Source organism: Rattus norvegicus, chromosome 12 (assembly GCF_021556685.1).
Source record: "Rattus norvegicus strain SHRSP/BbbUtx chromosome 12, alternate assembly SHRSP_T2T, whole genome shotgun sequence".
Classification (NCBI taxonomy): domain Eukaryota; kingdom Metazoa; phylum Chordata; class Mammalia; order Rodentia; family Muridae; genus Rattus; species Rattus norvegicus.
Window position 1 is genome coordinate 18,729,174 of NC_141545.1, and position 16,313 is coordinate 18,745,486.

The window sequence follows — 16,313 nt, forward strand, 5'->3', positions numbered from 1 at the left end:
AGCCGTCTTGTTGGCCTCCTTTATCCACTTGTAGGGTCCAGAATCCTCCAAGTAGGGAAAAGTGGCACCCATTGTGGACAGGTCTTCCCACCTCAGCTAAGGTAACCAAGAACCAGCCCCTACTACGACCACAGACATGATCAGAGGGGATTCTGGATTGTGTCAAGTTGGTTACCAGCAGCCACACAACTTAAGGAAAAGTTTATTTGAGCTCACAAGTTAAAGGGATGGTGCATCATGGGAGGGAAAGTGTGACAGTGAGAGAAGACCTGACTGTGGCAGAGAGACATGAATGCTTTCTCCTGTTTTTGTTTTTGATTTTGGTTTTTGCCAGCCCTAGAACAATGTTGTCACTAAGTCCTTAGGTCCTTAGTTAAAGCTCCCGGAATCTCTCTCACAGACTCAGAGGTGTATATCCCAGGTGATTCCAAATCCAGTTGGCAATGAAGCTCAACCACCACTGTCCACACTCTAGTGTCTGTAACTTTAATTTTTTTTAAAGCCAACTTTTAATGATGGTTCTTAAATGCTTTGACCTCTCTTCTAGCCCACCACCCACCAGAGGTATTGGGAAAGGACGGATACAGTGGAAGTGGACTTGTTTAGAAATTGGTTTTTGGAGTAAATCCCATCTGTATTGTCAGGAAATCAGCGGTTTAATTCACAGGTTAGCTGTGGTAGTTTGATCCACTTGTAAATACTTACGAATGTATCAGCAGTCTAGTTAGGTAGAGTTGGGGTAGCAGCATGAATCAGTAATGGTGGCACTACCTGGCAGAGACAGCCAGACCTCAGCCAAGTCAGCACATGTCAGCAGGAGGGACCAGGACCAATAGGGATGCCAGGAGAAGTTCTTTGCTGTGCGTCTCTCAGAGAAGCAAAGATCAACAAAGGTGTGAGACTAAGAAGCATTGCAGAGCCAGCTCTACCAGGAAGCCCCCCTCATAGTCCATTGAATCCTATTCATACTCCCTGTAAACATCATGTAAGTGAGTCTTGTCTCAGCAAAACTCCATGGGAGTCTGTCTCAGCTGACATCACTCTGCCGTCTGGGCCAAGTCTGCACACACGCGGCAAGAAGCCACTGCACACCACCAAAAGACTTTTGTGCATTTCTCTCTGTGGAGTCACAACAAATGGTGCTCAACACGCAGTGTAAGTTGGACCAGTACATGCGTGTTGTTAGCGAAGAATCCTTTATTGTATGTCCTTCCACGTGGTTGCTTTAACAAAACATCCTTTCACCTGTGTCTGCTTTATAACAACGGTCCTTCATGAGTCTGCTTTAGCAAAACACCATCCAACACAACTAACTTTCCAAAGAACCCTTAAGTTTCCACTTCAGTCTCCCATGGAGCATGTCCCGGCAGGAGCATCCTTCATCCTTCATCAACTGCAGTTACACAGGGCCAGCCCATCTACAGTAGAGACGGGAAAATGATGTCGGAAGTTATTGTGTTAGGGAGAGGAAGGAATGAACACGGAGAGGCCATGCCAGCCTTCCATGACACAGCACACAAAGTCTGCAATCCAAGAGCACTTGTAAATGCAGTTTCCCAAAGAGCCCAGCGTCTTCAGGTCTGTAGGGCCATATCAAGGCCCCTTATTTATTGAGTATTCAACTCTCTTTGTTTTTGAAAGGTTCACAAAGTGCGTAAAGTGCTTGCTGTACAGACCCTCAGCACCTGTGTAAACTCTAGGTATTGGTGTCTAGAACTCCAGCATTTAGTGGGGTCTTTGAGGCCCATAGGCTAGCAATCCATCTGAATCAGTGAGGACCCGGTGAGTGAGAAAGCATGTTTCAGAGCAACCAACAATGGTACCGATACTGACTTCTGATCCCCACGTCATACATGCAGACCTGAGCATATGTACACACACAGGCTCATGTGTTTGCTTGTGGTCCATATTAAGTAATCGCTCTTTGAGAGAATCTAGTGTGAACTGATTAGTGTTTATTATTCTGTGTGTGATTTGGCACACACGGAGGTCAGAGGACCACTCTGGACACTTCTCTCCTTCCACTGTGTAGGTGCAGGGAGTTGAACTCAGCTCATCAGGCTTGGGAGCAGATTTCTTTACCCACTGAGACATCTCACAGCCCATCAAATGTACTTAGAACTTGAAGTCTTTTTTGCCACGTGACTGGCCACGATCATGGAATGACATCATCTTCTAGGCCTCATTCACATTCAAGGGTGGAGTCTTTGGGGACCCCGGTCCAACCATGAACCCCAATGATCCATACCTCTGTTTCACATGCAAGATGCACTCACCCTCCTTCAAGGTCATCTGGTGTCATCAGTTCAAGCCCTAAATTTAATAAGATAATCATCTTAATAAGGTAAATGAAGTGTGGCTGAGGCTCTGGGGAAAATTCATAAACAACAATTTTTTGTCCTTTATTTTTTGAGACGGGGTCTCTCCAGAACTTATTATGTAGACCAGGGTGGCCTTGAACTCACACAGATCTTCCTGTCTCTGCCTCCTGAGTGCTGGGATTAAAGGTGTGAGCCACCTTAAAGTGCAGTTCTTGGGGAACAATTATTTTAAAGATTTCTCTTTATATTGTGTGTGTGTGTGTGTGTCTGTGTCTGTCTGTCTGTCTGTCTGTCTCTCTCTCTCTCTCTCTGTGTGTCTGTGTCTGTGTCTCTGTGTGTGTCTGTGTCTGTGTATACAGGTGCAGTTGCCTGAGGGGGCTAGAAGAGGGCATCAGATCCCCTGGAGCTGGAGTTATAGGTGGTTATGAGCTGCCTAGGTGTGACTATGGAACTCGAGTTCTTTGGAAGAGCTCTTATCCACTGAGCCATCTTTCTAGACTCTTTGGAATAATTTTTACTCTTCTTTGAAACCAAAAGTGCTTGCCTAACACCTGCAGCCTGCAGTGGCAAGGCAGGGACAAGACAGTGTCATCAGGAGCAGGTGGGAGGTAGAGCAGCCCACTAGTCCCAAGTGATTTTCACATCCAGCCATAGTTCTCAGGTGAAGTTTTCAGGCCTGGGGATAACCTCTTGGCTCTGCCTTCTGCACTCGTAGAGCCACTTGCTAGGTCCTCCCTTCTATTCTGGAGCACCCATCCTTTTTGGTGACAGCATGTCTGTCAAGCAGTGTCCTGATGGGATCTGTTGATTGCATGCCCTCTGTCACTTTCAGTCCTGGCCATCTCTACTGACAGAATTTTCTCAGGAGCCTTGTGGGCTGCATGGGCTTTCCTGGGAATTCACTGCACTGCAGTAAAGCCACGCCCACAGACATTTTTGAGCTCATTCCTTCTGTTTTTAGCCTCTATAGTCAAATAGTACACTCAAGTCTCCTTGAGGTCTTCGGGCCTGAGAAAATCCATAGCAACCTCCTCATCCCTTGAAAGAGGATCCTGTAAAGTTGAGCACTCTCAAGTATGAGGGGCTTCATTTTGGTTTTTAGAATTTATTGTTCATATTTTATATGTATAGATGCTTTGTCTGCATATATGCGTGCCACACGAGTGCCTGGTCCCCGCTAAGGCCAGGAGAAGGTGTCAGGTCTCTCAGAACTGGAGTTAAAGGCAGTTGGGAGCCACCTAAGGTGGGTGGGTGCTGGGAACTGAACTCAGGTCCTTTGCAAGAGCAGCCAGAACTCTTAATTAAGTGCTAAGCCCTCTCTGCAGCCCCTGGGAGATATGCTTGCACCTGGGCCTTGTGTGCTCCAGCACTTAGCTGTACCCCCAGCAATGCATTTTTCTTTGACTATCTTTGGTTTCATTAGAGGTGTGTCCACATCCTAACTGGGCCTTGCCTTTGTGACATACTTGGGCAATCATTTTCTGACTGTCTTTTGGATGAGATGTCCCGGCACTTTCCTGTCACCCTGTCCCGGCTGTTTTCTTGCTTTCCAGAATGGTCAGTTTCTTCTTTCTCCTTCCTTGGTGGTAAGCAGCAGGCCAGGCCTTTCCTTCCCACCCCTCAAGCTCCAGCCTGACTTGTTAGATACGTGTTAGAGCTGCACGTGGTTTCTGCATACTAACTAGCATGTCTGTAATTGTCATTGATGGCAAAAACACCAGCTGGAGACCACATGCTCTTGGTGGAGTCTGGGCACAGGGTCACCTCTGCTCCACCCGGGTCACACAGGGCAAGCTGCAGTGCCAGGATTGAGACGATACAACTTTCTGGTGTTTGGAGGCCTCGGTTTAGCCCTGGTCATGGACTGAAAACTGTCTTTCTGCATTCTTCTTTCTTTTTCTTCATCCTTCCCCCCTCCTTCCTTGTGGAGCACCCTGACTTCTCTCCTGCAACCAAATGAGGAAGTCCCTCAGGTCAGAAGGAACATAGGTGACGAGGACCAGACCCCTGCTCCACATTTTAGGATCGACAGATAAGGACTTTGATTTATTAGAAAAGTTTCCAGTATACCAGGACCCCGGGAGTGACCTCGGCAGAGATGTGGACCCTCTGAGGATGCTGCCTAGCACTTTCCCTGCCTCCCCAGACACACACAGACACACACAGACACACACATACTCCCTATGTACCACACAGTGGCTCTTTTGCGGTTGCTCAGAGCCAACTGGGGCAGCAGAGTAAGTTCTAACCCAGTCTGGTTACACAGTGATGGAGAGAGACTAGATAGAAGTCTACTAAATCTAAACATGGATTCCTATGTGGATTCTCCTCTGCATTAGTTGTTCTGAGCTTGCACAAACTGGTATATCATAGTCAAGTAGATTTGGAATTCAAGGGGTGTGTGTGTGTGTGTGTGTGTGTGTGTGTGTGTGTGTGTTTTACCTGGAATGAATCTCTCAGGACTTGCAGTTGCTCTACCACTGAGCCACACCTCACCCTCCTACTGGGAGATTCTAGGCAGGGGCTCTACCACTGAGCCACGCCCCAGCTCCTCACTGGGGGATTCTAGGTAGGGGCTCTACCACTGAGCCACACCCCCAGCCCCTCACTGGGGAATTCTAGGCAGGGGCTCTACCACTGAGCCACGCCCCCAGCCCCTCACTGGGTGATTCTAGGCAGGGGCTCTACCACTGAGCCACGCCCCAGCCCCTCACTGGGGGATTCTAGGCAGGGGCTCTACCACTGAGCCACACCCCCAGTCCCTTACTGGGGATTCTAGGCAGGGGCTCTACCATTGAGATCCCAGGCTTCTTCCCAATCGCAGAGTCCTCAGTGCCATATTGCACAAACAGTGCCATTCTCCGTGTCCTAAGCCTTATACATGTGTCGCATTTCAGTGTCCCCCTGATCTCCCTGATAGGCACAGGTTCTGGAAATGAGCAGTCAGAACTTATGCCTCTCAGACTGTTTCCACACATGCCTGTTCTGTTGCAACTCTGCTCCTAGAACATCATCCCAGCCACTGCATAGCTCATGATGAACAAGGGATCCTTCCCAGTTTCAGAGGCATGAGCATGTACAAGAAAGTGCACCTGGGAATCAAAGTCGATCCCATTGATGAGGATGCTCACATAGTCTTTCAGTTGGAGAGCATGTCCTTTCAAAGCCTCTTGTCTTTAGATAGATGTGTGTACAGTTAAAGCAATGCTTTCTCACCGCTGCTTAAGACCAAATCAAAACAAAATCCTGGCTCCCTGCCATCTCTCCCTTCTTCCTAGTTTGCTCTCCCGAGAGGCCCAGCATTCAGCTGTGAGCTATTTCTTGTTTGCCATTTGTGTCCGTGTGCGTGCGTGCGTGCGTGCGTGTGTAGGTTTGGGTGTCCATGCTTGGATGTACATGTGGACATCAGAGCCTCGGGTGTTGTTCCTCAGGTGCCTTCTACCTTTTTTGTTTGTTTTGAGACAGAGTCTCTCATGGCCTGGGTATTATTACCAGCTGGGCTAGGCAGGCTGGCCAAGGAGCCCAGAGGATCTACATGTCTCAGCCTTCCCAGTGTTGGGAATGCAAGCACCTGCCTTGGCCAGTGTTTTACATTGCCTTCTGGGAACTGAACTCAAGTTATTTTCTTTCAAGGCAAGCATTTTACCACCTGAGCTGTTTCCCCAGCCTCAAGTCCATCCTTTAAAATGACAATGTTATCCTATCACTTTTTGAGTTTTAGAACTTTGGACATTATCCAGTGATTTCCTGCCAGATGAGTCATCTGCACTGCCCAATCTGGTTGGTTTCTCTCCATTCATTGTGGTCACAGTTTAAATTCAATTAAAAGTCAAGATCTTAGAGGCTGGAGATGTAGTTCAGTTGACAGATGTTTGCCTATCATGGAGGAAGCCCTGAGTTAGATTTCCAGCACCACATCAACTGGCTGTGGTGGCAAAAGCCCGTATCCCAGCACTTGAAAGGGAGAGGCAGGAGGATGAAGGTTCAAGAGTCATCCCCATACACAGTGAGGTCAAGGCCATTCATTATTCTAAATGAGACTGTCTCAGAAGGCTTGGAGGAGTGGTGTGGGGTGGGATACAGGAGGGTCTTGAGTTTAGGTGAGGCTGGGCTAGAGAGTGAGACCCTATCTCAAAAGTATGTCAGGGGGGTTGAGGATTTAGCTCAGTGGTAGAACGCTTGCCTAGCAAGTGAAAGGCCCTGGGTTCAGTCCCCAGCTCCAAAAAAAAGAAAAGAGAAGAAAAAAAAAAGGAAAAAAAAAAGTATGTGAGGGCTTTTGTTTGTATTTAATACTTTGTATACTGAAGATTGGGATATGTCAAATGTGGTAGTTTGAATAAAACAGCCCCATGTGTTCATATGCTTAAATGTTTGGTTCCCAGTTAGTGCAGTGTTTGGGAAGGATTAGGAGGTGTGGCCTTGTTGGAGGAGGTGTGTCACTGGGGTAGGCTTTGAGGTTTCAAAAGCCCACACCAAGCCCTGTCTTGCTTTCTCTGCCTCCTGCATGCACATCAGGCAGTAGGCCTTCAGCCACTGCTCAGTACCACATCCTCTGAAAGTGTACACAGGCCCTCAGTTAAACGCTTCCTTCCGTATTGCCTTGGTCATGGTGTCTGCACAGCAATAAAACCATAACTAAGGGGGCTGGGGATTTAGCTCAGTGGTAGAGCGCTTACCTAGGAAGCGCAAGGCCCTGGGTTCGGTCCCCAGCTCCGAAAAAAAGAACCAAAAAAAAAAAAAAAAAAACCATAACTAAGACTCCAAGATTGATTTCTCTCAGCTGAACTTTAATTTTGTTCTAACTGAGGATGATTATTTTGACCTCTCTGCTTTTTCTTGGCACTTAGCACTAAGAAGATTCTAATTGATTAATTAATTAATTAATTGAAACAGTGTAGCCTTTCAATGGTATTCCTTCTACTGGGTGTTTGCAGGCATGAGTTTCACTATGCCTGCCAAATTACTTGTTAGTTAGTAATTTATTGTTCTGTCTGTCTGTCTCTCTCTCTCTCTCTGTATCTCTGTTGTTCAGATATATTATTTTCTTTGTTTTAAATCTATTGAGAGAGGGGGGCGGGGTGTCTCTGAATGGCCTGGAACTATGTATAGACCAGACTAGCCTTGAACTCAGAGCTCTATCTTCCTGCCTCTGCCTCCTGAGCGCTGGCCCCTCTTTAGCTCCTACACTGAGTATTTCATCAGTTGTAGCTTCTTGTGCCTGTCTTCCTTGTTTCTGCCAGGCTAGGGCTACCTTAGAGAAACGATATGTGCTGTGTTTTTAAGACTTTTATGATATGATATGATATCCCTCTAGCCCATGAGGTAGCCTTTACACCCTTAAAATGGCCTGGTTTTAGCATCACATTCAGTGGAGTTTCAGCACCTTCACAGACTTCTGCGCTCATCACCACACTCATACTGCACAGAGCCCTCTTATACGTGGAGAGAAACTGTGGATAGATGAGCAGAAGCTGTTCGTGTTGGCAGTCCCAGGCCCTGGAGACCCGGAGCCTCACAGCCCCAAGCCTTGACAGCTAGGCCTATTGCTCTAGTTCTAGGACAGTGGTTCTGAACCCTCCTAATGCTGCCACACTTTGATACACTTCCTTATATTGTGATCTCCAGCTATAAAATTATCTTCATTGCTACTTTGTAACTATGATTTTGCTACTGTTATGAATTATAATGTAAATAGTTTTGAAGAAAAAGCTTTGCTCTAGGTTCCCAAAATAGAGACTGCATCAGGGGTCCAGGCACTTCGTGGATTTCGAGCAGCAGCATAGGCAGTAGAGGGCAGCAGCAGCAACGGGCAGCAGATGGAAGCCGTAAGCAGAGGAATCGGGGTAACATCAGCTGGTATCACAGCTGCTGCAGGGGCCTTGAGGGCTGGGACCCTACTGAGTTTGAGTGATTTTTTTGTATCAAGGACTGTTTGCTTGAGTGACAGAGCTCAAGCTTTTTTGATGACTTAGACAGGGCACTCCACTGACAGGGAGACTTCTTGCAGATGAGTCAGACCCAGGATCCATGGCAGCTGTGGCTTGCTGAAGTGTGTCTGTAGCTGGTACAAGCCATCCCTTTCTCACCTTAGAAACCCCACCCACCCCACCCCACAGGAACGCTGTGCCACACATCAGCCTCATCTGAGTCCAGGGCGATGGATGGGCAGGGAACATCGGAGTATTTCCTGGTTGTGCTGTTTCTAACCACAGAGCCAGGGAAGGGTGAGCAAACAGGACTGAGTGACGGAGGGAAGCAAGTGACGTGCAGGAAGAGCTGTGTTGTGCTTTCCAGGGCTTTCCCAAGCCAGAGTGACCCATAATGGCAGCTCTGATGACACTGACCAGCTCTTGTTGGTGATGCCCCACCCCTGCTCCACACATCTCTATAAGACAGACACATTAGCAGCTACTTTCTGTGGAAGGGGAGGAGACCAACCATAGAAAAGAAGGCCCAGAGGCGGCCAGCTTAGCATCTTGGAGTCATCCTTTCGGGGGACTCTGGTCCCCACATTGCTGTCCCAGCTGCACTTGGCACCCTGAGTTCCAGTCCTAGCTGTTTGCTCAGCTGTTTCCTCTGAGAAACCTGAAGAGCTATGTGGGTAGATGTCCCCTGAACACATGTGCGGGCGCGCGCGCGCGTGTGTGTGTGTGTGTGTGTGTGTGTGTGTGTGTGTGTGTGTCACACGCACACACAAGTGCTTATGGAACACTGGGTGGTATTCATCTGAGAAGCTGTGGTGTGGCAAAGCCAGGCTTTGCCCTTGTGTGGAAAACCAAGGTCTCTGAGTCCCCTGAAGGGGCACACCGAGAACTCGAGTGACTTTCAGTTGGATGTTGGAAGTGTCTGTGGAACAGCACAGGACCCTGAATGTGTACTTGAGGGGCGAGGGGGGCTTGTTTGTGTGAGGTAAGAGTCGTGATCTTGCCTGACCTGAAACACTGTAGACTGGGCTAACCTTGAACCCACAGAGAGCTGCTTGCCTCTGCCTCCTGAGTGATAGGATTTCAGCTATCAAACCCAGCCGAAAAACACTCTTTACTTTTATCTGTTTGCTTATTCTTTCTTTCTCTCTTTTTGTCTGTGTGCCTGTTCCCTCTCAAGCACATACCTTGGCATACGTGTGGAGGAAAAAGGACAACTTGTGGGAGTGGCTTCTCCCCTTCCACTTGATGGGTCTTGGGGATCAAACTCAGAACGTCAGGCTTGGGGACAACTGTCTTTAGTCAGACATGGCAGTGACTGAAACCCCGGTGTTCCTGAGATCTTCTGAATCAGAGTCCCAGATTGCGAGGAACTCAGCCACAACAGAGCAGGAGGTGTGATGTTCTTCCAGGAGAAGAGAGCCTTGGCTGGGACTGTCCCTCCAGCAGGGGAAGGCAAGAGGTGGCTGTCCCTCTCCATCCTCATTCACACATGGCAAGGCCTGGTGTCTTTACTTGCGGTGAACAGTTTTCCATCCCAAATATCCATGTCACGAAAGGCTTTGAGCCACCTCTTGCCAGCTGACTTGTCTGGAGTGAGGATGTGGGAAAACAGGGGCTTCTCCTCACATTGGCAAAGTCCCTGTTGGCTGTAGGTAGCACATGAAGTGACCTTGTTTTTGAACAAGATTCCAGCTGTGTATGACCCTCAGACATAAGTTCGTTTGGCTGCCAACTCCCCGAGCTCCTCCTAGGTCATGTGGCGTCAGGTTGGGTTGAGCCCCTCAGCAGCTGCAGGGTTTGTCCAGCCATGATGCTGGACCGTGTTCTCTACAGCTTCAGGATGAACTTGTGAGAGATGCTAGCCCACAGCCGCTGCTGGCCTTCAGCCCAGAGGCCACAGCTGGAGTCATTGGTCAGGGGTGGACTTGAGTTGGTATAGTGATGGTGCTCATGGACCTAGTGTCGCTGTGACCACAGCTCTGTTTCCAAGAATTCAGGAACTCGAAGGTCCTCAAAACTGGTCTCCCTGACCGAGTGGTTTGGTCCCTTGCTTTCTGTGGCCTTGTCTTTAGGAGAGGACACAACAGAAAGTCCCATGGAAGTGAGGTGTTTCCAATCAGTGAGAATTGCATGATGTCTGTTTGAAGGAAAGCATTTAAGGATAAAGAAAAGCAACCCAGTCTTCAGGAGCCTAAGGCAGGGAAGACCCTGTGTCAAAAAACCAAAGACGAATGAGAAAAACCTAGGGAATTAGTTACGTTTAACTGACTCCTGGGTACCTGACTCCTGGGGTGCCACGTTTGTTTAGAATTCTTAAAGATAAAATAAAACCAGGCATAGTGGTGTAGATTTTTAATCCCAACTATTCTCAGAACAAAGCAAGATAGGGGTCTGAGGAGCCAATCCAGTCAGTAAAGTGCTTGCCTTACAAGCACAGGAACCTAAGTTTGGTCCCCAGAATCCCTATTTTTAAAAAAGCTAGGTATGGTGTCATACACCTGTCACCCCAGTGCTGGGAAAGCAGAGACAGGAGGACCCATGGGACTTCCTAGCCAAACTGCCTAGCTTGTTTGGTAAGTGAGAGACTCTTTAAAAAGACATTATGGCCAGTGAGGTGGCCCAGTGGCCTCATGACCTGAGTTGGATCTCGGGGACCTACGTGAAGGAGAGAACTTGCTTCACAAAGTCAGATCCTTATTCTCCATGTTCCTGCCCACCATGCACACACACATAAACATCACCCTACTACAATACATGAGTTAATAAATAAAAAGGACATGACTCTTCATATGTCGTACACAAAACTTCTGTTAAACCCAGCACTCATTTCCCTCACCTGTGTGCTGAGCCATACTGTGAGTCCATGGGGGCCTTTCCTGTGTGCACTTCTCCTCAAACCAGGAGCCATATTGGGCCGCAGGTCTCTCCTGCCAGTTGCTCTTTCTGCGATACTCTGGAGTATCATCTGCAGTGTCTGCACATTGAGCCAGAGCCCGTCTTTGGGCAGGCAGGCTAGTGCAAGGTGCATGTCCCTCATAGCAAGTGACAGAGGAGGAGGGAGGCATGAGATTGCTGTTGGCCCTGTGCACCGTGGCTTTGCTGGTGGCCCTAGTGTAAGCTGGTGCCATGGCTGCCAAACAGCCTTTCCTGTTCAGTGTGCTTACCGGGGACCTTGGAGCCATAGCTAACCACTGCTACTCAGAGCAAAAGCCTGGTCCTTTATTTTCAGTTCCAGGCTGGAAGCTCAGTGAGCCTAGGCAGATCCAAGGAAGGGGACCTGCTGGGAGGAGAGAAGCCCCGAATTGGCATCAATATTGACAGCCAGATTAGACAGGCCTGGACTAGGAAGGGGGCACATCTGACAGGGCAATGCTGTCTTTTCTCAAAGCGAAGGGATTTCAGTCAGCTGTGCATGTCTCATATGGGACACCCTGACATGGAAACTTGGGGCCTTCTGGGAGCCCTGGGAAACAAAAGAGGAGAGGCCACTTCAGCTCAGCTGCTTTCTGCAATGCCAGAACTTCTGGACTATCCCCAGGGAATCCCTCCTCTCCCATCACCCAGCCCTGGATTTGGAGAAGGATTTGTAGGAGAGCATCAGTTTGTATCCTGTTTTCATCTTTCAGATCTGGTTGTTCAATGAGGAGCTGGCATTCTTTACAGATTGGGGGCAGGGCAGGACAAGGCAGGACTGAGGGCTCCGGCCTCACCTGCTGGGCACCTGTCTCTGGCCGTGCCAGCCAGCTGGGCTCTGCAGCGGGCGGAGCAGTCTCATAGCCTGGCACTGCGGCTGGCCAGCCTCCATCCTGCAGCCCCAGCCCCCTGCGGGCTGCAGATGCGCAGGCAGCCTTCTGCAAGGAAGGGCAGAGCTTAGAGCTCAGCCACCAGCTCCCGGTAAGGTGTGCATAGCAGCCAGTGCCTGGCCCCCTTCTGGCTTTTGTCTAGTTCCTTTGGCTGGAAGAAAGGATGCTACCGACAGGGGCAAAGCTGCATGGAGGGGACTCGGCAGAGGGCTCCAGGAAGAAAGCTCCAGGGTCAGCTGGGAGCATTGTACTGGGTCCCCAGGGTTCCCTTCATCCTGCTGGGAGCCTTCCCAGCAGTGGTGCTTCAGAGAGCATTTCCTGTATTTGGAAGCATGAGGTTTTTAAAGTGGTTCGTGGAGTGGAGTGCTATTTCTCAGCAGCATGTGAACGTCTGTGTGCGGAGCTGGGAGCACATATACACATGTTTATGTTTCTGTGCGTGTGTGTTGTACATAGGAGTGTGAAATACAGACTGTGTGCATGCGCATTTGTGGCTGCACGAGTCGTATTTGTTTTATTGTGTTTGTGTGTTACATTTGTTTGTGCATGTGTGTGTTTGGGTGTGCGTGTGTACTTGTGAACGTTTTTACATGGACTTCTATTTATGCGTGGCTTACACATTTGTGTGCACAAGTATATTTTGGTGCATGTATGTTTGTGTACACTTGTACCTAAATGCGTGTTCATATGTGTGTGTTTACTCAAGGTCCATGCTGGCCTCCAGAAGGTGGCAGCCATGTTGTAGCCGATACAGCCTGGCAGTTTGGCCAGTTCTGCCTTGCGAAATGACTGGCTTCATCACTAGCCAGAGTACCCTACCCGCAGAGAGTTTGCTCGAACACACATGGCTTGGAAGGATAGCGCAGGCCTGTCAGGAGCAGGGCTCTGTGCTGACATGATGATCAGATCTGAGCAAGACTGTGATGGGGACATGGTTTATAGGTTTGGTGGTGGTGACCATGGTGCAGGCTAAGGCATGTAATGGTCACCTCTGAGCCACAAGATGTGGACATCTGGGCTACCTGCTTTGTGCCTGTTTGTGTGTTGTTGGGGCTTCCTCACCATCTAGGCAGTACCTTAGCTTTCAAAGGACATAGCCATTGGCCAGAGGCCTGAGGCCTCCTCCAGGCCTTTTTTGACAGAATAATGACAGGTGTCTAAGTGACTCAACGAGACTCAAAGTTTGGACAGTCTGAAAAGTAGGTAATGAGATCTCTGACCACTTTCCTTCACTTGTTCTGTTCCAGGGATAAACGCCCAAGCTCGGAGGCTACAGCGTATCCGTGCCAAAGGAACCCCAGCCCTCACCTCTGAGACTGCCCAAAGCTCCCCACCAACCGGGCTGCGCCGTACAGTCAGCGAGACCAGCCTAAGCCCAACACCAACGCTACCTGAGGCTGCCCAGAGGCCTGAGGAGCCCCTCCCTGACAGCATGCGTTACTCACTGTACCAGTGCCCGCACCTGCTGCTGTTGCAGGGCTACAACCAGCAGCACGTGAGCCACCCCCAGCCCCCAGCACCGCTGCCCCTTACAGCCCAAGGAGTCGGAGGTCAGGCCTCATCCTTCCTCCCAACAGAGGCAGCTGTGGGATCTCCCTAAGGCTGGGAGGATGCTGTGGAGGTGGGAGACGGAGCACAAGGCTGCTGGCTGCTTGTGTCCCCTGTCCAGGACCAAACCAGGGCTGTCACTGACCTCAGCCCTCACTGGGTCTTTGGGGTAGGGTGTGTGTGTGTGTGTGTGTGTGTGTGTGTGTGTGTGTGTGTGTGTGTAAGACCAGGGCCTTCTTGGCCAGGTGACATTGGAAACTGATCATTACTTGGTAGCCAGGTTGTCGGAGCTCCTTTCCCCTCTCCCTCCCTCTCTCCAGTTTCCTTTTGGAGACAATGTCTTCCTAGGTAGCCCAGGCTGGTGTGAAACTCTCTGTCATCCAAGAAGGCCTTGAACACAATCCTTCTGCCTCAGCTTCCTTCCCTACTGTAGGGATGATTGGCCTGTGCTAGCAGACTCAGTTCCCAGAGCCACTTCCTACTTTTTTATCTGGGTCCTAAGGAACTAGCCCTTGGTGACAGCCTACTGTCATTTGTTTTTTGTCTTTGCTCATTCCTGCTCTGGTCTCTGGGCCTTTCACAGCACCCATGGGGCTCCTGGGCTCGGTCTCAAGAGAAGCCCCATTTTGAACTGAGAACTGAGGAGCAGGGCCTACACTGCTTCCTGGGGGACCCGGGGGGGGGGGGTTCTGGTAGCCCTTAGCTCGTGGCCATCAGACCAAGCACTGCTCTCACCTCTTGTTTGGTCTCTTCTGTAAGGAAGCAGTATCCTGTGGGTTGGGCTGGGGTGGCCAGAGGTTACCAAGGTGAAGGTGACTGGTGACATTGGGGTGGGTGGCCAGCGGCAAGGAACAGGGCCACTGCTGTGCTGGAGCAGTGCTGGCGTGACCAGTGTCATACCTATTCTCAATTGCCTGTCTGCTCTTTAGGACAGCCTGGTGTACGTGCTCAGCCGGGAGCGGCACACAGTGGGCCAGCGCACGCCCTCCAGCAAACCCAGCATCAGCTTGTCTGCCCCAGACATCCTGCCTCTGCACTGCACCATTCGCCGCCACCAGTCCCCAGATGGTGGCCCGGCGGGGACCAGGCTAGTGCTGGAGCCCATCGCAGGGGCACCGGTGTCAGTCAACTTCTCAGAAGTGGGAAGGAACCCCGTGGTGCTACAACATGGCGACCTGCTCTCCCTGGGTCTCTACTACCTGCTGCTGTTCAAGGACCCAGGGCAGGCGCAGCCACTGCCTGCCTGTGCCCTCGCCCGTCTTGGGGCAGCACCCCAGAGCTGTAGAATGTGTGGTGCGGCGCTCAAAGCCCGCGGGCCGGCTTCCTTGCCTGCTGCTGTGGTGCGGCGGCGGTCACTGTTCCTGGAGTTTGAGCCCGACGTGGAGGACACACTGCTGCAGAGGATCATGACACTGATTGAGCCTGGAGGGGATGACCACAAGCTGACACCCGCCTTCCTCCTCTGCCTCTGCATCCAGCACTCTGCCACTCACTTCCAGCCGGGTACCTTCAGGCATCTCCTGCTCAAGATCGCCAAAAGGATCCGAGACACTGTCTGGGTGCGTGAGGGTGACGGCCTGTGTCTGTGTCGGGTGTGACTTAATGGCTGGGCTCTGCCTGCTAGGGCTGAAGGCCTGCCACTACTGTGATGTTCCCACAACAATGTCATGCTGAGGAAGGGCTGGCTTCTCCATGTACACCTCCCAACCCAGCAGGCCTCAGTGTGAGTCTGACTAGACTACTGCTAGACCACTGTCCATGGGCCCTGTGGTTTCCACCAGGTCAGTTTGGTGTTGAAGCCCAGGACAGTCAGCTGTCAGCTGTTGGCACATTGTCTCCATGTCAGAGCCTCTCAACATGGGTCAGTAGACTTGCGGGGTGGGGGTGAGGCATGCAGAATTCCTCATTATGAAGCCAGTCCCGTATATCTCACGGGATACTTACCAATGTCTATGGCTGTCCCTCCCAGGACACATGGAGACACACACACACACACACACACACACACACACAGAGGAATTTGCTAGCAAAAAGCTCAGCAGTGCCACCTGTTGGGCTGGGCAAACAAAAGCATTGGAACAGGCTGCCTGGGACTCAAGGCTGACTCCCTGCCCTGAAGGTGACCTGGCTCCTGAGGACCGAAAGGGTCTCTGTTGCTCAGGGCTGTTAGAGCCCTTTAGGTATCTTGGCCTTGCTCATCACCATCTCTGTAATCCCAGGGTTCAGGGCCAGAGAGGAGTGGATGCCAGGGTCCAGTCGGTCTAATAGAACAGTTTTAGTTAGCCGGCCTTCGTGAGAGACCCTGTGGCTAAGGAAGTAAATACGGGAGAGAGAGCAACACAGGCACACACACACTTGGCAGGCTGGTTGTTGAGGGAAGCGGGAGCCCTGTTGTGTCTGTCATTGGGGTGTGGGGGTCAGTCACAGAAATGAGAAGAAACGGGGGTTGGGGATTTAGCTCAGCGGTAGAGCGCTTGCCTAACAAGCGCAAGGCCCTGGGTTCGGTCCCCAGCTCCGGAAAAAAAAAAAAAAAAAAGAAAAAGAAATGAGAAGAAACCTGAGTTGGTGGAAAGGTTTCTGAGAGTGGAAAAGCCTAGCTAAGAGGGAACGGCAGAGCTCGGGTGTCTGTGATCACCTGCCGTGTTCTTCATGGAGATGCAATGTGTATTCTTGAGTTGTGTGTACGTGTGTGTACGTGTGTGTGTGCGTGTGTG

At 50.4% G+C, this 16,313-nt stretch overlaps 1 protein-coding gene across 1 annotated transcript in view; it reads left to right on the forward strand.

Moving 5' to 3' along the window:
- Radil (Rap associating with DIL domain) overlaps positions 1-16,313 on the forward strand; it is a 63,904-nt gene that overhangs the window by 26,855 nt on the left and 20,736 nt on the right. Inside the window, 2 exon segments of the mRNA NM_001037218.2 lie at positions 13,299-13,546; positions 14,529-15,158. Coding sequence (NP_001032295.2) covers positions 13,299-13,546; positions 14,529-15,158 — 878 coding nt within the window.